This window comes from Hyla sarda, chromosome 6 (genome assembly GCF_029499605.1).
Source record: "Hyla sarda isolate aHylSar1 chromosome 6, aHylSar1.hap1, whole genome shotgun sequence".
Taxonomy (NCBI): Eukaryota; Metazoa; Chordata; class Amphibia; order Anura; family Hylidae; genus Hyla; species Hyla sarda.
In genome coordinates this window covers 277,732,386-277,753,992 of record NC_079194.1, presented here as the reverse complement: position 1 = coordinate 277,753,992, position 21,607 = coordinate 277,732,386, and the positions used below count along the sequence as shown (strand labels likewise).

General features: G+C 39.9%; 1 protein-coding gene across 12 annotated transcripts in view; it reads left to right on the top strand.

Moving 5' to 3' along the window:
* The window catches only part of NRXN2 (neurexin 2), a gene marked incomplete at its 5' end in the record, with an annotated part of 790,596 nt that overhangs the window by 671,082 nt on the left and 97,907 nt on the right, over window positions 1-21,607 (top strand). For 6 of the 12 annotated variants that reach the window (XM_056527422.1, XM_056527426.1, XM_056527420.1 and 3 more), the window contains 1 exon segment: window positions 2,242-2,331. In XM_056527422.1, the coding sequence (XP_056383397.1) occupies window positions 2,242-2,331 (90 nt within the window). 12 annotated transcript variants of the gene reach the window in all.

The following is a 21,607-nucleotide window of genomic DNA, read 5'->3' as shown; positions in this document are numbered from 1 at the left end:
TTTTTTCAATTTGTGGCTCACAAAACAAACAGTTCCCGGTGGGCGGACGTTTTCCATCACCGGTACAAATTGGAGGAGTGGCAGCCAATCAGATTGCTTCTGAAAATTAAGAGATGGAATCTATTTAGTTGCTCCGCTTTGATAATTCTCTTTCCGTGTCTATTACTTGTAGATTCGGCAAACTATGGAGCTCAGCATCGGCAAAGTAATTTGTCACAAAGTCAGTGAATATCTATTAATGGCTGACAAGTGAGAAATTGATTTGTGAACTGCACAATGTGAAGATCGCAAATGAATAGGCTCTTTTCTAAATAACGTGCAGTTATTTGCCACCGATTTGTTTGCTTCTGCATGAAGATTTCCAAACCTTAACTTTAAATTTGTAAGCACTTACAGATTCCAAATTCTTGTCTTTCATTTCTATGCTTAGAGCATTGCCTCTACACCCAGCATGCCTTTCATTTCCCTCTGTCCCTGACTCCAGGATTCACTGTAGGTCCATAGCTGTATTGCAAGTATCAATATACAGCGCTTGGTCCAACCCTAACCTTTCAACCAAATATCATAGTTGTGTAAACTTCCCTCTGTACCTACCTTGTGTTTTCATTCTTCCACATTCCGATCCCTAGCAATGAGATTGCTTTTGAAATAATAGTTGACAGTTACACTCACAGCCACTTTATTCGGAATACCCTGCTAGTACTGGGTTGGACCCAATTTTACCTTTAATACTCCCTTCATTCTTCAAGGCATACTTTCTATAATAGTCTATGAGATACAGCGGGCTGCACAGTGCGGTGTTACAGTAGCTTTATACTGGCCGGGACTATTGTGCCGCCACTGTTGTACTGATCTTCAGTGGTGCACCATTTCCGAATGTTAGCAGCTCACCAAACATAGGTAAGATAAGAGGAAGGCACTCACTATTAGCAGACCGATCTGTGGTTATTTATCTTGTATTGAATCGGTGAAAGCGTGGGATGCCAAGCTCATAGCTAATAGTGAGTGCCTTCCTCTTATGTTATCTATGTTTGTTGATACTGTTTATAATTTGTTAGAAACATTCCTGAGTGATTTTGCTCCACATGGACATGATGGTAGAGTGCAGTGACCTCATTGTCATGTATGAGATGATGTAAGCTTTGTGCTATGGTGCATTACCCTGCTGTGATCATTGGAAGATGAGTACACTGTGAAAGGACATGGTCAGCAGCAATTTTCAGGTAGGCTGTCGCATTTAAACAATGCTCAGTTAGTACTAAGGGGCCACAAAGTGTGCAAAGAAAATGTCCCCCACACCATAACACCAGCAGCCTGAACCGTTGATACAAGGCTGGATGGATCCATGCTTTCTTGTTCTTTATGCCATATTCCAACCCTAACATCTGAATGTCCGAGCTGGAATCGAGACTCATTAGACCAGGCAATGTTTTTTTCAGTCTTCCATTGTCCAATTTTGGTGAGCCTAAACCAATAAAGCCTCAGTTTTATGTTCTTAGTTAACAGGAGTGGCACCTGGTGTGGTCTTCTACTGCTGTAGCCCATCTGCCTCAAGGTTGGACGTTTGCGCATTTAAAGATGATTCTGCATATCTTGGTTATAACGAGTGGTTATTTGAGTTACTGTTGCCTTTCTGTCATATCCAACCAGTCTGCCCATTTTCCTCTGACCTCAACAAGGCATTTTCGTCCACACAACTGGCGCTTCCTGAAATACTCAGACCAGCCAGTCTGGCACCAACAACCATGCCACTTTCAAATTAACTTAAATCCCCTTTCTTCCTTCTTCCCCATTTTGATGCTCAGTTTGTACTTCAGAAAGTAGTCTTGACCACATCTACATGCCTAAATGCATTGAGTTGCTGCCATGTAATTTGCTGATTAACTATTTGTGTTAACAAGCAATTGATAAGGTACACCTTAGGTGGCCTAAGGTGGCCAGTGGAAATACAAAACCATTTTAATGATTACTAATAAGATTTAGAAATGACTGAGTATGCAAATACTTCCTGCTCACCTGTAGTTGGTTTCCCATATATTGCAATCCATTTATATTTATATAACCCTTTATATTGGCTTTTGCGAGTGGTTTGATTAAATGGGGGCACAATGGGACTAATCTCCTTAAATCTCTCTTAACCATTTTCTAACTATTGTAACTGTTCCTTGAACTGTTAACCTCTAACCTTTCGCCTTTCAGATTCTAATGCAACTAACGTTCTTTTATTAAAACTCTATAAAGGGAACCCAGATAGTGAAAGATTGGCGCTTGCCCGTCAGCGCATCCCCTACCGCCTGGGTCGTGTTGTAGACGAATGGCTGCTAGACAAAGGTAATTTTTGTGGGGATTGGGAGGTTGGTTTAAAAATGGCGGAGTGAGAAGGTGAAGAGAATTCTTCCGAATAAAAGTCTCAAATTATATATGAATCACCAAAACATTTTCAGAAAAGTTGTCTTCTTCCCCTTTTGCTCTGTGTTATTTTTGTCCACTCTTTTTCCATAATTCCCATTCTGAGAAGCAATGTTGTAGATACTAGTAATTCACATTTCAGTTGTCCATTGAAGACATGTACATTCATTACGAACATTGACATCTTTATTCTTTCTTTGGCATTTTAGTGATTTCTTTTTTTTAATCCAGTTTAATAATCTTAACTTTAGGTTAGGTTTAGTTTTCTCATACTGACCGGACATCAGAACAATCGTTGGGCAGTTTTGATATTTTATAATACAGAGTCCGTTTAGTGTTAAAATATATATATATATATATATATATATATATATATATATATATATATATATACTATGAACACAAAACTGTTTTATTGTTTTACTTATTTTTGAGTAGATACAATTTTTTATCTGACATATGCAAAACTGTGAATTTTATAAAATACTGAGGCTATGTGCGTCAATCCTGAAATCCTAGTGCCAATCACTACAGAGACTGATGTCTGCTGCACATATAAAGCAAAAACTACAGGGACAAGTAACATTTACAATCTTTAGAGAAAGAATTACGGGCCATATAACTATCTCAGATTGGGTCAATGTCAAAGGGGTACTCCGCTGCTCAGCGTTTGGAACAAAGTGTTCTGAACGCTGGAGCCGGCGCCTGGAGCTTGTGACGTCATAGCCCCACGTCATGTTCCAAAGGCTGAGCAGCAGAGTACCCCTTTAACTTCACCCAGACCAGACTGAAAACCATCACATAACACAACTATCAGTACACAAACCTAGGGAGGGTCACTGCTATCCCCAGCCATATCTCTAAGAGGTCTTCCAAAATTATACCCTCCTTCTATGCTTTGTCCAGTCCACTACACAACAGGACTAAACCCAGGCCACATTACAGAGTTCAGAGCTTCCAACCTTATTCTACTCATGGCTTTCCAGTCCCTTACCAACTGCTATTTCACATAGACACTCCTTCTTGAGTTGTGGCATTCAACCAGTACTAAATGAGTCTTGCAGTCTCAATCTGTCATGGCTCCATTTCATGACTTACAAGAACTGACCCTTCCCAAAAATGGCAATGTACTCAGGCTGTGTTGTTTTAGGGAAGTTCTACTAACTCAGTCCTCTACTCCCAGATGATAGGAAATCTTTTAATTTAGCTTGACATTACATTATTCTGATCTTGCTTACTAATATAATGGTGACATTTCTCACCTAATGGACCCACTAATAGCATTGTACCTTAATATACAGTTGTTTCACACGTCCTGTGTCACAGTTTTTTCCAGGTCTCCAGCCCAACGACCCTTCTATGTGAAAAATGATGGTCCATTCATTAAAAAGTATCAAACAATATATGAGATTTAGATAAAAACAAAATTGAATTGCGCACGTTGCTTCATATACTAGTAGCTGGGAAGAATGATTTTTTGTTTGTTGCTCTAACTTATTATTAATAATGGTAACTATCAGTAAAAATAATAGTAACCAGAACAAGCACCCAGCATGGATTTGGCATTTGTAATATAAAAGAATTCCTTTAGGTGAACTATTTGTTTCTGAAAGTATGTCTTGTAAATCTACATAATGTGAACATTCTGACGATTTACAGCTTTTGTTTTTAGTGAACATTTAGGTCATTCCTTACGGCAGTATGGGGAAAAGCGATTGATTTCTAGCTTCAAAACACCTCCTTACTGTAAGCATATTGAGACTCAAACTCTCACCCACTGGCATTAGTATTGACAGACATCACGGACTGACTAAAGAAAAACCTAAAGTGTTTATACACATTGAAACATTGAATATTTCTATAGCCAAAGCCCAAATTTCAAAATATTATATAACCAGTTTACAATGTATGGAATAAACTGTGTGAAATTTACCTCTAAAACCAGTTAGAGGAACATTCCCGATCCTGTTATTGTTAACAAAACCCTCTACTTTTTCATAAAAAGTTCCCATTAAATGTTGAATGTAAAGTTGAGATACCTAGTGACCTCTTTTTTCGCTTTCCTTCCATGCTCTTTCTCATTCCATATACCTAAAATGGTCTCCTTATTCTATGACTACTCTATGCACATTGCTTCTTGGCAATCTGAGACATACAAGCCCTTCTCTCAAGTTGACTGGCTTTGATCATTATATAAGGGTGACTGGAAACCATCCCATATCTGGGAAACCGTTATTACCTGTACACATTGCAAAGGAAATTGTATCTATTGTACCTATGGACTGCTTCTCCAGGCTTTTTATCCCTTTTTATGCTGAAAAGAAGCTCAAAATAAAGCAGTTCAACCATAAATCAAGGAATAGTGGGAGAAAAATATCATTGGATAGATATAAAGACTCCATGGAAGCTTTACAGAGGTTGTTATAAGATCAAAATGCATCCCCTATTCATAGGATAGGGGATAACTCACAGATTGGTAGAAGACTGTCTGCTGAGACCTTTACTGATCATGAGAACAAAGGCCAATTGTCATCTGAGTGAATGGAGCAGCAACACACATGCTCCACCGTTTCTCCATTCATTGCCTATGGGACCTCCATACATAGCCAAGTTCAGAGCTTGGCTGTAATCTTTGGTTAAATCCTCTTAAGGTTATCTTGAAAGTGCTGTAAAACTAGTCATGCAATACCAAAAAAATAATTGTTCCAATCATATCAAATGTACAGTGACATGAGAAGACAACCCCTTTGGCTAGACCAAATGTAGTTTGACAGATTTTTAGTCTGCCACATTTAATGCATTTTCATAAGACCACTTTTCAATGACATTTTGGTTGGTCTTGCCTAAGATCTTACACTATAACTGACCACAATTTGAGCAGAATCATTCAATGAAGTCAAAATATGAGCCTTGTTTTTTAATGACACGTCCAACTGGCAAGCTGAAGTCTCCCCTTAGTTCTGAAAATTTTGGTAGACCTTGACCCCATGGTTACCCTAGGGTTCATATCTAAACAATGAATGAACAATACATAAATTGAGCCAAAAGATGCTTTGAAAGACAAGTTGTCCTATAGGTCTCTATAGTAACAATACCCAAGTCTTCACCATGTCCTTCGGCACATATTGAATTTTTAATGGCAGAGATACGAACATTGGATGCTCCGTCTGTTGAGCTTAAGGTCACCTTCCATGCTCAGCTGGTTATTTTACACATTCTTGAATTCATTTCCTAGTTCAATTTGCAGAATTCTGGAATGTGTAAACCTTGTGAATATTAGTTTTGCTGAATCATACAGCATTTGTTTGCATATGTCAGATGGTCTATTTATCAAACAGAAACATTCTATTGAAAGTGCTGAACATATAAGCTTTTTGCTCCCTAGTAAATAGACTCTGCGCACTGTAGTGGAAACACACGTTAGTGTTGCTATTGAATTAACTGATTGTATAACCTGAGCTGATCACAGCAGTTTAGAGTGAATCTCTACGGTACCAAAGCTATGACCAGAACTTGCCTGCAGTAAAGATTAGAATGGAGTCAGCTCATGGGAATGTACTCTGTACGCTAAGGTGAAAAATAATTACAGTCAAAGTTCTTGGAGAGGACCACCCAACGCAGCCAGTATGCATGCTGCTTAATTCTGGAATCCGACATCTGGTCTGTTCTTCTCATTGAGATGGTCTTTTGGAGACCATCAATGCCATTGATATTTCATATTGCTCTAGATAAGTTTTCTAGTCATGGCAGATTTGAGAATATCAGCTGGACTCTTAAAGTATATGGAAATTATTCTTACCGATCTCTATAACCATGGCCTACAAACTGTGGACCTCGGATGGTACAAAAAATACATCATATGATACTAGTATCTTGGTCTCCAAACTGTGGACCTCCAGATGTTACAACAATACAACATAGGATACTAGTCTCTAGGTCTCCAAACTGTGGACCACCAGGTGTTGCAAACCTATAACTCCAAGCATGCCTGGACAGTTGTTCCCATGTTCTTCTCATGGAGAAGGTCTTTTGGAGACCATCAATGCCATTGATATTGCATACTGAACTAAATACAAGTTTTCTAGTCATGGTAGTGTTGAGAATATCAGCTGGTCTCTTAAAGTACCTCAAAATTATTCTTACCAAACTTTATAGCCATGGTCTCCAAACTGTGGACCTCCGGATGCTACAATACTACAACATATGATACTAGTTCCTTAGTCTCCAAACTTTGGACCTCCAGATATTGCAAAACTACAATATATGATACTAGTCCCTTGGTCTCCAAACTGTGGACCTCCAGGTGTCGCAAACCTACAAATCCCAACATGCCCTGACAGTCGTTGGCTGTCCGGGCATGCTGAGAGTTGTAGGTTTGCGACACCTGGAGGTCCACAGTTGGAAGTTGTAGTTTTGCATCAGCTAGGGGACCGCGATCTCCCTGCTGCACCCGGCCATCGGGTGCAGCACCGGTGGCTCGGGATGTAATGGCCATGCCTTGCTCGTGATGTCACGGCTATGCCACCTCAATATAAGTCCCATAGACTTGCATTGAGGGGGCATGGCTGTAACGTCACGAGCGGGGCATAACCGTTGTAACGCCGAGCTCTCCGGGTCCCGCTTCTCCTCCGGAGCGCTCGCGGCATTACTCTCCTGCTTGCAGTGCCCCGGTCAGACTCACTGACAGGGAGCGCTGCTCGGTGTCTCTCGGCAGGGATGCGATCCCGTGTCCCTCACTGGCCTCGTCCTTCTGTTCAGTCCCGGCGCGCGTGGCCCCTCTCTCTAGGGCACGCGTGCGCCGGGTCTCTCAGATTTAAAGGGCCAGTGCACCACTAATTGGTGCCTGGCCCAATTAGTTCCTAACACTCCCCACACCATAAAAACCCACTTCCCCTTCCTGTCCCTGCCGGACCTTGTTGCCTTGTGCCAGAGAAAACGTTCCTGTGTGTCCTTTGCCAGTGTATCCAGACCCTTGCCGTTGCCCTTGACTACGAACCGTTGCTGCCTGCCCTGACCTTCTGCTACGTCTGACCTTGCCTTTTGTCTAGTCCTTCTGTACCGCGCCTGACTCAACAGTCAGTGAGGTTGAGTCGCTATCGGGTGGAACGACCTGGGGGTTACCTGCCGCAGCAAGTCCATCCTGCTTTGCGGCAGGCTCTGGTGAAAACCAGTAACCCCTTAGATTCCGTTCCCCTGGTACGGCCCACGTCATCACCTCACTGACACAGAGGATCCACTACCTGTATCTACCCTGCATTCCAGTCCGGATCCTGACAACCGTGACATCACGAGCCTCTGCCCCGCATCGCCATGTCTGGGGTGCTGCAGCTGAGTTCCCCATGTGGGATCCCCGCGATCAGATATCTTATCCCCTATCTTTTGATTAGGGGATAAGATTTCTAGGGGCGGAGCACCCCTTTAAGCACAAAAGGCACTAAGACTTCCACTTTAGATCCTGGAGGACATAAGACAGGATTGTGTCATTTTGTTAAATCTTTCTGGTGTGAGAGCAAAAGAGTAAAATTAAGTCCTAATATAATGTGTACACGTGATGGAATTTATGAAATACAGTATAGCACTTTATATTGCAGCTTTTCTTCAGAATAATAGGAGTGCAAGTCCTTCCATGGTTACGTTCTATCCTTTGTTCTCCGGGCACCGTTTCACATTATTTACATAGGATTCAGCTGTGATAGAATTTCATTGTTTGCCGATCAGAATTTAGATCTCTCCTGCCGCTAATGCCAGTGAATCCTTTAATAACATTAGTGGAATAGGCCAAGTATTGCTACTCAACGGATAGTTTACGAAATACCCATTTCTTTCATTTGGAATTTAACTAACATTGTTCTTTTAGACAGGAGAACAGATTTCATGTTCCTGACACTTAGGGGATCATTGTCATTACCTACTGGGTAATGCACCTTGTGTGATATGGCAAGACAAGCGGAAAAGAGAAAAGGCAATTGCTATAAGTGGTTGTTTGATATTAAGCCAATTAAGCTCTATGACCGGCAAAGATCATGACTGATCGGGGCCGCCATCAGATATTTCAAGACCGCATGCAGAGATATTAGTCGGGATGCTGAAATTCATTTAACAATGCAAAAGGCTTGAGTAACTAGGCCTACTTTTTTTTTTTTTTTTTTTTTTTTTTTTTTTACTAATAAAGGAATTATCCCAAAATGTAATGTTCCCCCTTAACTATAGGATAGGGGATAACTGAGACCCCCCATTAATCACAAGATTGGAGGTCAGTTGTGCTTTAAGTTAATGGAGAGGCTAATTCATTGTCCATCAGACTTCAGACAGAGAAGATGTCAGTGCTCAGCAGTGTTCTAAAGGCCCATGGGAAGAGAATGGAGCATGTTTACTGCTGCTCCATTAACACAAGGGACAACTGACCTATTGTAATCTGTGTTGGTCCCAGCTGACTGGATAGGGGATAGCTTTTAATCTTGGGATCACCCCTTTAAAAAGGGGTTGTCCTTCAAAGGAAACAACTTGTGCATGTTGTCAAAAAGTATAATAAAGCAATTTACTAAAATAATGTTACTAGCCATAGTGCAGAGGCCTCTCCATATCAGCTGAGCTGGCTGACTTGGCACATCTCCCTACCTTTCCCCCCTTCAGCTCCTGTTTGCTGAGGACCAGACCATGGATGTGAAGAGGGGGAGCTCATATAACTATTCCTTAGATTTTAAGGCATTTTGCATAAAAGACAGCAGTGAGCGTGTTTTGAAGGAAACTATAGTGACTAAGAAAGGCTTCCTGCCTTCCTGAGCAGTAATATGAGCTCCCCCTCTTCACATCAATGGTCTGGTTCTAAGCAGACAGGAGGACAGGGGAAGCAAGGATGGGAGGTCTGCTTTCAGAGAGTATTATGGGATGTCACAGCTACAAGCTAAACAGCTCAGCTGATACAGAGAGGTCCCGGCACATAATTTTATAACATTATATTAGTAAGTTGCTTTATTATACTTTTTATCATCATACACAGGATTTGTCTTTCGCCATATAATCCCTTTCAGTCCCGGCTGTACTACCCTGTTGCTGCAATATATAAAAAGCAGTGCTATTCTTATCCATCAGTGATTATAACTGTTTACACTGTGTTTATTGCACATTATATTACAAAGCTAGGCCACTTCACAGCAACACTATTGGGAATACAATAAAAGCTGATTATTTGCTAATGATAGCCACACAGAATACATATACACGATTCACCGCAGTGCTATGTGCAGCTTGACAGATGCTAAAACATGAGAGATGCTTATGATCATGCTTAGTAAAAAAAAAAAAAAAAGTTGCATTTTGTAGGATGTAAAATTCCCACAGATTACCAGATTTTATGCATTGTTTTATACTATGTATTTATGATACCATAACCATTACTGATTTCACGCAGTCACTTTTATGCATTTTTTTCTTTACATTCATTCCCCCATCTTTCTAAAATCCTTTTCTAATACAATGTATATTTGACAGAATGTAACGAATTCTCTTTTCCTTCTCAATCCTTGAACACCTAAATTTTAAGGTATGCTTATATATAAATCTCACTATATTTACATATACGTATACCTCATTGAACTCTAACCTAAAGTTAATCCTCTAATAATTTCTGCTAAACAGCTGATAAACGTGTTTCTGACTTGCGTCATTTGTTTAAAAAATATGAAAACCATAGGAAAGAGTGAGAGAGAACCTAAAGATTTTAAACATACAGATAAAAAAAAAAAAAACGTTAAAGGGACTAATATTAATGCAAGCAATTGAATTAATGGTTTTTAACCCTTTGCTGAAACTAAACAATGAAATCCTCCAAATACGGGATAGGGATATGGAATTCTGCTGATGTTCATGTGGTAAATGTTGTGTAGCCATATTTTGGGTGTGAAACAAATAGAACCTATGAAAAACATTACTAATATTTTACTCAATATAGACTAAATCATATGATGTATTTACCAATTTCCTAAAGGGGTACTCTGCCCTAAACATCATATCCCCGATCCAAAGGATAGGAGATAAGATGTCTGATCATGGGGGTTCGCCCCTGGCGGGGCGTCCCAATCATCCAGTGCATGTCGGATGACGGACAACAACAGCCGCCATTCCCCCTCCATTCACATCTATGGTAGGGGGCATGACGACTATGTAATGGCCATCACACCCCTCACATGAATGGAGGGGGCATGGTGTGACATCACAAACATGGAAGCTCCAAGCTTTCGTGTCCGTGAACAACGCGGTGCTGGCTTGGAGATCGTGGGGGGCTCCGCAACCGACTCCCCGTGATCGGACATGCCATCCCCTGTCCTAAAGAAATACAACTTCCTCTGGAGCATACAGCAGTTGATAAGATTTTTAAATAGAAGTAATTTACAAATATATTTAACTTTCTGGCACCAGTTGATATGGAAAAAAAAAATTCCACTGGAGTACCCCTTTAGGGCTGCAGCCTTTAGGATTCAAGCTCTCATCAGTGGTACAGGTTCCTCAAAGCTTCAGCTTGCAGACTGAGTTACACCTAGTTTTAGTGACAAGCTGTCTCCAGCACCTGTGCTGATATAGGCCTCACTGAAAACCTGGACTGGCCCAGAAGTGGAATAAAAGGCCTCAATACCAACCTCCCATAAAAATCCAGGCCTTACAGGACCTACCAAAGTCATTAGCAAGCTACGTCTTGCCAGGGATTTTAACTATTTCAGCTTTTCCTGGATAAGATCTAAAATAAAAACAACACAATAGCAGTATGTAGAAGACAGATGCACTAAATATGTAAGAATATAAAATCGTTAAACAGTTTACAAGATGAAGAGGTTGGAATAAATATTAAATATTCTGTAAATCAATTCTTGTTTCGCCCATTTATTAAACTCTTTACTAGGTAACAATTTTACTACATGCTTTACTTGGCATTGCACATAATAGAGCATGCTATATATATGGAGATACTGGGGCATATAATTGGAAACACTTGATATTAAGGCAGTGGGCCACAGCCGTACCCTCCAAAGTTTAATAGAATGCTAATCTTTGATTATGGTCTCTTTACTCCAATGCTGTTAAATCTGCTCTGATCAACCATCTGCACTGCACTGATCACCTCTCCTAATTGTCAGTATCACCTGAATAATCTCCATCCAACCTCTGATGTAAGGCATAAGAGGCCACAGAGAAAATGATGTTTGCCTTTTATTCTGTCCTTTGATCTATGATCTTTTTTATACAAGTTTTATGCTGCCCTTTACGTGCCCCGCTTGTTAAGTTGCTCATAGTGCATTTCCTATGAAAAAACAGTAAAAATTACAAGCTGGAAAGTGTCTGAGGTGAGGAGAGTGTTTCGAGCATAGCTATAATTACAGTAATGCACTCCATACACCTTATGCCACATATATATATTTATAATTTGTCCTCTAGTATGTTCCCTTATCCATGTCGCTGTGATTACTGCATTTATCTCCAATAAATCTCCATGGGAACTACAGAAGAGGACAGCTCTGAGAACCACTTAATAGCTAGCAATGTGTGGTGGAAGTGGACTGTTGTAGAAACTGTCCCTTTGATGCAATAATATAGCATATTCAAGAAATTGCTCCTCTCCTGTTTAGAGCTCCTCATTTTACATATTTCTTCTACTTTTAGCATATTGATCCAAAATACACGTATCTTCTTGTATATTTTCTGTGTGAGACACGTTAACAGTAGGAATTAATTCTTTACATAGGTTGTAAGTTTTTAGCACTGATATTGTTAAACAATAGTTTACTAGGCCATCTATAGTGGTCTCCAATCCAGTCCTAAAAGCTCACCAACACCAAATGTTTTGGTTACTTTATTGTTAAGGAACAGGAGTTAAAATTAAAATCCTGGATTGTGGTAGGCCTTGAGGACTGGGCTGGGGAGGTCTATGTAACTGGGTTACATAGACCCACAGTATTGTTTCTTACTTTCAACAGGGGTCACCTCAGGAGCTTTAGCCTAGTTAAGAACAGTGGGCACCACTAGTATGAGGCATTGCCTTATACCTCTGATTTTGTACGTAGATTTAAAACATTTTTTTTAATGAATCAAACAGAATATGAATAGTTGCATGATCTAGAAGTCCGAAGCTCTACTCTTTGGTAGACTGCTTTAGAAGTGACAGGCCACCAAAGAGTAGAGCTTCAGGCTTATAGATCATGCAACTATTCTTATTCTGTTTGAGGCATCAGACGAATAATCTACTTACGAAACCAAAGGTATAAGGGGGTAAAGTAGAGCCCCATAGTAAAATGTAGGTGCAGTATTATAGCTTTTGTATGTAGTAATACAGCTACTATCGGTTTAATGGCCTTTTACACAGGGTGAATGACCCATGATGAATGATCAGTCTCTTGTTCATTGGCTGATCACTGGGATTGTGTAGCCCTAAACATCAATGTTGATAGGCTATACATCTCCCTGTGTTAACAGGATATGTGCAGCTGACAATGATGTTAGTAAGGGACCACACAAAGGACCCTGCAATTATTTGTAGAGCCTCGACTCACAGTCCTTAAGTATTTCCAAGAAGTCATGTTTTCAGGATTTTATAAGTCTTTTACAGGTGAGCATAGTCAGTGCATCAGACATCACCACACATGTTTTTCTGTATGGGAGATCCCCAAATCATGACCTGTTGGGGATACTCGAGAACTATGCTCAGGAAACACTGCTTTAGATCCTTCAAGACTATTAATAGACTTGGGTCTGCCCATCTAAAAGGTGTACAACAAATAACCTCAAAGTGTGTTTAATAATACCATTTTATTTTCATTTGTCTGTGGAAAAACAATTTTGTTGAGAATACGCCCATCTGAAAGGACTTTTACACAAGCACAAATCGATAAACAGAACATGTCCCTTTTGTCTATTTCCAAATTGAAGGTTATGTTTTTGTCACTGCATTTTCACTCTCAAAATGTAAAACCATAATGTTTTTTAACCTGAACAAGAAAATAAAACATCAACAGAATTCCAAATAAAAAAAATCCGCAATTCTAAACGCAATATGGAGGAACTTAACAAATAAAACTTATTTTTTTTTAAATGAAATAAATTTAAAAAAACTAACCGATGCTTAAAATAATAATTGCGAATGCTGTAACCAATCGCTAAATAAGACTCTAACCGATAATTATTGTTTTACTTCTTCTAAGGAGACATGAATTACTCCCACCCCCAATTGGTAAATAGAACTTTAACTACAGAGGGTTAAAAAATTAAATTCATTCATAAACCTGTTTCAATAAGGGACCAGCGGGGGGAGATGGGGGCCGATAAAAGGCAGGAAACGAGAGCAATGTCGATTCAAGGATGTGAAGTCCCTTTAACATTTTCTGCCTGGAGAGATGAGAATTGGGGTAAGGAAACCATTAATAACCAAAGAAAAACAAATTATAGAAACTAATGTCTCGGTGCTGCTGATTCCTCTGCTTTGTCTGTGAGTGTAAGCGAGTGGTTACTGTGATGGTGGCATATGGGAGTGTGATGTGGAAGTTAATGCCTCTGTTACCCATAAAACACTGTTAGGGTTCTTTGAATAGGTAGTGAATTTGTATATCAGCCATTGGATTGAAGAGCAGATGAATAAGCACAACCTACATGCAAAATATTCCTACAGTATGAAAGGAAAGTGTTCTCTCATTTACAGTAAGAAGCTTGCCCTTATATCTGGCAACTTCCTCCCTGGTGAAAACACTTGGCTCTGCTTCTGACTGAGAAATGCTGAGTGGCTCTTTGTGAGTGCCAGCAGGGAAGCTGCCATCTTTATAAATGTTTTAAATGTATGCGGTATTAAACATATGTGCCAACTTTTTAAAAATAACCACCTTACTGCTAAGCTTTTGGGTCTGAGCCTAGCATTCATTACATTGTCCTGAAAACCATATAGTATTGCAGTCTCCATCATGGAATGGGCATCGGGCTTCTTTATGACACATCATTTGCATTTAAATGAATCGTGTTAGATTAATATGAACTTCAAAGTCTTGAAGTGTGGAAATGCAGAAATATGTTTCACTGTCAGGCTAGTAAGGAATACGTAGGTAACTTTCACTGGCAAATTTTTTTAATAGACTCCTTTTTTTTTTTTTACATTTGGGATTGGTCTTGGATATCTGGTCTATTGGTAACCAAGATATCAGCTAAGATGTATATATATATATATTTTTTTACATTTATTATTTCCTTAAAACAGAAGCAACTACAGTAACACAGATGTTTAATCTGTTTTTAAATTTTTCTTTTCCTTCCTCACTTCAGCTCCCAGTCCCCACCCTCCCCTTGTATTCTGTAGGTTGTGCTAATTCGACTTATCTAGCAACCACTTCACTTGACCACAAATTAAGTTGTTATCCCAATACCAAAAGTTATTTCCTTATCTATGGATAGAGGATAACTAGCTTAGTGGTATAAATTTGATTACTTGGACCTTCATCCAGCCTTAAAACTGAGGTAAATTGTCCCTTAAGTAATTGGAGCAACAGAACGCATGTTTGGCCATGGCTTCTTCACTGTCTATAGGACCTCCAAACGTCTCATTTCATAATAAATAGAGTACTGGCCACACTTCTGTTCCAAAAATTTGAGGAACAATTGACCTCCATTCTTGGGATTTGGGGGATTAGCTACAATTAGACCCCACCAATCAGCTAGTTATCCCATATGCTGTGGATACCTCACGTTCCTAGAGTGGTGGATGTTCAACTGCTGGGATGTCCCTGATCCTGAGAACAATTGCCCCTCGAGTGATTGGAGCAACAGAGCACATGCTTGGCTATGGCTCCTTGGCAATGTTCGGAAGCTCCTTAGTAAATAAATGGAGTGCTATCCACACTGCTACTCCACACATTTGGGTAGAAATTGACCTTTGTTCTTGGGTTTAAAGAGATTTCCTGCTATCAGACACCACCGATCAACTAGTTATCTCTATGCTGTGGATAAAGGCGACTAGTTGAGTGGTGGAGGTTTAACTGCTGGGACCTCCGCAATTCTGGGAACAGAGATCAATTCTCCTTTGAGTGATTGGAGCAGAAGAACGCATGCTAGACCATGGCTCCTTTATTGTCTATGGTACTTTCAAATGTAACTGAGTGCAATGTTTGAATACCCTTTATGGAATAAATAGAGTGCTGGCCGCATTGCTACTCTATTAATTTGAGGAACAATTAACCTCCGTTTTTGAGATCCATGGAAATTTCCACGATCAGACCATGACAATCAGCTAGTTATTCTATAGGCTGTGGATAGAGTAACCAGCTGAGGGCTAAAAGTTTAACTGCTGAGACTTCCCTAATTATAAGAACGGAGGTCAATAGTCCGTCAAGTGATTGGAGTGGCAGAATTCACATTCGACCTTAGTCCCTTCAATATCCAGGGGACTTCCAAGTGTAGCAATATTCAGAAGCCCCCCCCCCCCCCCCGAAAGGAGTGCAATGTTCAGAAGCCCCCCGAAAATAAATGAAGTGCTGGCCACACTGCTACTTCATTGATTTAGGGGACAATTGGCTTCTTTTCTCAGGCTCATTTGGAGCTCCAGGGGTTGGACACCCACCGATCAGCTAGTTACCCCCTATGGAAAAGGGAACAACTTATGATCTTGGAATAATGCTTTTAAAAACAGACAGCTGCATGTGCTGAAGTGGTCACAGAAAGTTTCATCTGCTATACAATCCACTGCTTCTTTACACAACACAGACTTGTTCTAAGTTCCTCCCATTTAGGCACCAGAAAGTACAGTATGTGACATCTATGCAAGAAGTCATGCTGCTTCAGGATACAGACATGCAAGATATACAGGAACAAGTAAGATTGTGAGTAATGTGGTATCTGTGTACTAAGCAGTAAAAAAATTGGACTCCTTGTCTAGCTAAAATAGAATGGATTTCTATAGAATGTGTTATGTGTAATGGATGTCCATGGAGCAATCATACTATTAGTTTAATGGCTTATGTGTGGTACATTGGTAAAATTATTGGTCTATTAGGCAAGGTGATGGAGATGACAATGGATATGTTGGTTGTATGGAGGTACAATAGGTTCAGTGGTTGTGTAAGACTAATGGGAGGAGAACTTTTCTTGCATATATTTAGGTGTGGATGTGAGAATGATGTTAATATAATGGTAAATACATAATATATATGACTATCAGAGATAATTATGCAGTCATTCTGAAGCCTTAGTTCACGTCTCATTGGACAGGTTTCACATCACTAGGTTGCAGAATGTATACTACTTCTTCTGCAGTAGCACCAGAGAATCTTCAGAGGAGAATTTATGGGGATTGTGCTGCTGCTGCAGAAGGAGGAAAAGCCAGAGGCATTAACCAGGGAATCTGCAAGCATCTTAGTCGCTGACTAGTCAAGCACCTGTAGCGTTGTCTACAACCATCAGAGGCAGGCAATGATTATGTATTTCTATTCCAAAGCTCCTCAAGACATTCTTGTAGAGCTTTCTGTTTACTTTTCTTGGGGAACAATTTGCAGTCAACCAGATTTCCATGATGTGGATCTTCATAACTCTCTCCCTCTTTTCAACATTTATTGGGTGAAGAGTTTTCGTGTAAGTTTTATTTTGTGATAAACCATTGTTTTACATGTTATTTATCTGTGTTATTTCTATGTAAATATGATGTTTTACTTAACATTTATTGTTTGATTGTTCTATTGTTGTGCTAATAACTTCTTTCACTACCAGCTTATATTTGAAGTCTGTTACACTACTACACAAACCATCTTGCAGCTATGATTCTACCACCTATTAGAATAAATGTATTTACTCTATTTTTAGTTTATTAATCTGTAAGTAGAAAATATCCAATCCACTAATATTTTATTCCTTGGTCATTGAAACTTTATGTATTTGAAAATGAGAACACGGCCCATTCTCATTTGAATACTAATACTGGAATAAAATAAGAAGGGATATCATTCCATAAATGGATTACTAGTGCTGTTCTTCTGATCTACTGAAGTCTATTGAACAAATGTCTTTTCTGATCCTTATATTATAGCTATTGTTTGATTCTTCTTTAAGCTTAGTTTAAGGTGGGTTTTGAAAATGAAATGTTTCATGGAGCTGAATTATCCATCATCTTGTGGCAATACAATATTAACATTTTCTGGTCTCATACACTTATATAAAGTTATAACTTATATAGACATGAATGGAGGGGGCGTGGCGTGACGTCACCAATGGGCTTGGCCGTGACGTCATGTCCTTGTCTCGGAGGCAGCGCCCGACACAGAATGCCAGGGGGCTGCATTGAGATTGTGGGGCTCCCTAGTGGCAGGACCCCTGCAATCATACATCTTATCCCCTATCCTTCAGATAGGGGATAAAATGTATAAACCCGGAATACCCCTTTAATACCTTAGAGGAGTCCAAAATCATTTGGCATTTTCTTATGTTAGTCATCTATTCTCCATTTTTGTTCTCTAAAAATACAGTCACATCTAGGAATGAGCGAATCGAATCTGATGAATCAGAATTCATTACGAATTTCAGGAAAAATTTGATTTGCAATGAATGTGAATATTGCCGCAATTCTATCGCGTGAATTGCTTCATTAAACTCCATTTAGTGCGGTCCAGGCTCCAGGGCACCTAAAATGGCAGATCCACATGTGAGGACATGGGGCAAGGAATCCTGTTTAGGCGGGTAGTTGGGATGACCCTGAATCACATGCAGCATGCAGCCTATCAGCAGCCAGCCACCCCTGTGATATAACAGCCCTATATAATTGGCAGCCATCTTGCGGCCAGTCACTTCAGCCTTTTATTGTAGAGAGAGAGAGACAAACAGCAGTGTGCGTTGCACAGAAAATCATTTTTACAGCAGTGATTCACCTCCCAGTCACATCAGTGTTCTATTGCAGAGGGAGAGGGACAGAGAGCAGTGTGTGTTGCACAGAAAAGCATTTTTACAGCAGCGATTCACCTCCCAGTCACATCAGCATTCTATTTCGGAGAGGGACAGAGAGCAGTGTGTTGCACGGAAAAGCTTTTTAACAGCAGCGATTTACCTCAAGCCCAAATCCAGCATAGAAGCACTGACAGGGAAGGGAGTGAGATTGAGAGAGAAAGTGCAATTTTGGGTGTAGTACACAGCGACTGTGTGCTGCAGCACTGGTGTGTACAACAACTGAAAAGCTAATAAGTAGCTAGCCAGTTAGGGTGAGCAGAGCATTAAAAGCATATCGTCCTCTATTAAGTGTAACCTGTGAGTACATCTAAGTGGTGTACCATTTTGTTCCTGTTAAAGTCTTAAGGGCCTAGATACTGTGAAAGGCCAGGCAAAAGTACACACCTGCTGGTGCTGTAGACAAATACAGTTTTAAGCGTATTGGAGCTCATTGTCCTCCCCTCATAATTGCATACCACATACATACATCTAAACGGTATACTATTTTGTTCCTATTAAAGTCTTAAGGGCCTAGACACTGTGAAAGGCCAGCAAAAAGTACACACATGCTGGTGTTGTGTAGACAAATACTGTTTTAAGCGTATTGGAGCACATTTTCTCTGTAGTATACAGCCCCTAAAAAGTACTGGAAGGATTAAGATTTTTTTTTATACAAGTAATTTACAAATCTGTTTAACTTTTGGGCACCAGTTGATCTAAAAAAAAAAAAAAAGTTTTCCACGGGAGTACCTCTTTAATCTCAGTGTTCCCCTCACCCAGGTTTATGGAACGGACTGTTGCAGAAATTTCTACAACTTAAACTGCCCCCCTTTTAAATCCACCCTTGATTACCTTATCACATATAATACTACCTCTTTTTTGATAGCACATTTATCACAGATTTTAGTGTTTTTTTAAGTTTGTATTTTTTTGCACTTTCATGTTCTGTTATCAGGGCTGTAGCTCCGATGAGGCGAGTGAGGTGATCGCCTCAGGTGCGCTGTTGCTAGGGGGCGCAAGGGGGGTCCAGCACGCATTACACTGAGGCATTGATTCCCAACCAGGGTGCCAGAACACTCTGGTGGGAAATATGGCGCTAACATTTTTTGATTTTTCTGCCCAGGCCTGTGCTCCTGTGAGTCACAGGTGTGCAGGCATGGCGGGAGAGAAGTCTGTATGCAGTGCCGGGACGGGTGATGCTTCAGCTCCAATCCTCGAAAATCCTCCCTCTCCTGTGGAGCAGCTCTGGATTCTCCCTGGTCCCTCAGCAGAAATGTGTGGATGGAGGGAAGGAGCAGGAGCAGTGCTGACAGAGGCCTACTCAGCTTCAGGTAGTGCACCCCCACCCTTCTTTCACTCCTCTACACCTCTCTGTCACCCCTCGTAACCTCTCTGTAACCCCTGGACACCCCTCTGTCACCCCTCTAAAACCCTCTGTCCCCCCTTTACACCCCACGGTTACCCTGTACACCCCTGTCACCCATTTACATAAATAAAAAGCTACACAGCTGTCTGGATTGGAGTGTGAATGTGGGAGATTCGTAGGATAGCTTGGATATGAAGAGCGCTGTAGAAGTGACACTAATGTGAAGAAATTCTTACAAAAACATCATAGGTGTCCATAGCAATTAAATCATTTAATTAAAGTGCTGATTTGACTCTAAGCATGGTTTGTGTTTATAATGTGAAAGTGTCCAAAACATCGTGTTTCATTCAGGCTTCAGTTTTCGAGAACTTTTGTAGTTTGCAGACTTTATTTAAAGACGTTTTATAATTTATGAAAAGGGACTTGTACATTTTTAAATAATAGTTAATATAATAAAATAAATAATTGCTATACATAAAATCCAGGTAAGAAGTCCAGAATGGAAGGTAACTCTTGTCACTACATTCTCATGGCATGAAGGACATTTCCAAAAGAATCTGCATGTCATACTGAAAAACAGTATTTTACTAACCCAGCACACTCCCTGTGCATGTTACAGCAAGGCAAAGGGTTCTACATCCCTTTTGAGGCTCTCTGTAGCGCGGAAATAGCCATTTTTAATAGCAAGTTGTCACTAATAAATTTGTATTGAACCAAATTTTTTCGGTAAATTCAGCAAATCGTCCGAATTGATTTTTTTTTTTAAATTTGCTCATCTCTAGTCACATCAGATAAGTAGCCTATGTTAGGGGGATACATTGGCATACTGGCAGAGTGGTATTCCAACATATACCATGTTATACCAATACTACATTCATTTATTTTGAAGAAGCAAATGTAATCTACTACTGACTACATTTAGTCACCTTTCCGGGCAATACAATTTTTTGTGGAAATCAAAAGCATGGTGACAAAAATAAAAGAAATTACCTGGAAATGGACTAAATCTACTAAATTTAGTCACTGGTAGGCTATGGTAGATATTGTTCAGTCCAATAAAATCAATCAACATGGCATGGGTACACCATGGTTTGCATGTTGGCATATTCTTCTGCTAGTATGCAAATTTATCCCTGAATTAGGGTTTTTATCCTATGTAAACCTAGCCCTATGGCTCTATTACATGGTTGATGATGGTCTTTAATAGTTGGTATAGAATATAAAAGAACTAGGCTCAAATAAAACCAACCACCTCAAGGGCAGGCCCAGTTAATGTTTCATATACTTGATAATACAATTAAACTTAAAATTGAAAAACTTGGGGAAATCTTTTTCCAATAGTTCATCTCGCTGTCGGTGGGAACAGAGAAATTAACTCTATAAATTGTTTGGAAAATAAAACCAGTCACAGGGTTGTTATTTCAGCCAGAAACCAACACGAAAACCGAAAACAACTTATCGTACAATTATTTGTACTCATATCAAAAGGACTTCACCTTGGACCTAATGTACTTATTTTCCTTACGGTGCTTACATAGTAGATGAAGAAGATGTAGAGTTTATTTGAGAAAACAAATTATTGGCATATATGTTAAAGTTATATCTACTGTATATACAACTATATCTCTATTAATCTGTGGTAATAAATTTACATCACATTCAAGTTCACTAATCTTGTAGCCAGAATAGATAACCACTGAAAAAGGACATTTATTGCTCTAGAAAATCTGAAATGTCCATGTACAATGTGCCAGCCCATTCATTTCAATGTGAACTGTGTAATGTGCCATTTACCTCGTGGTGGGGCTGGAAAGAGTTTGAACAGCTGAAGTTGACAATTTTGTCAGGACCAGCCTACCTTCTAATGTTTATGGATGGCCTCCTGACTTCACCAAACAA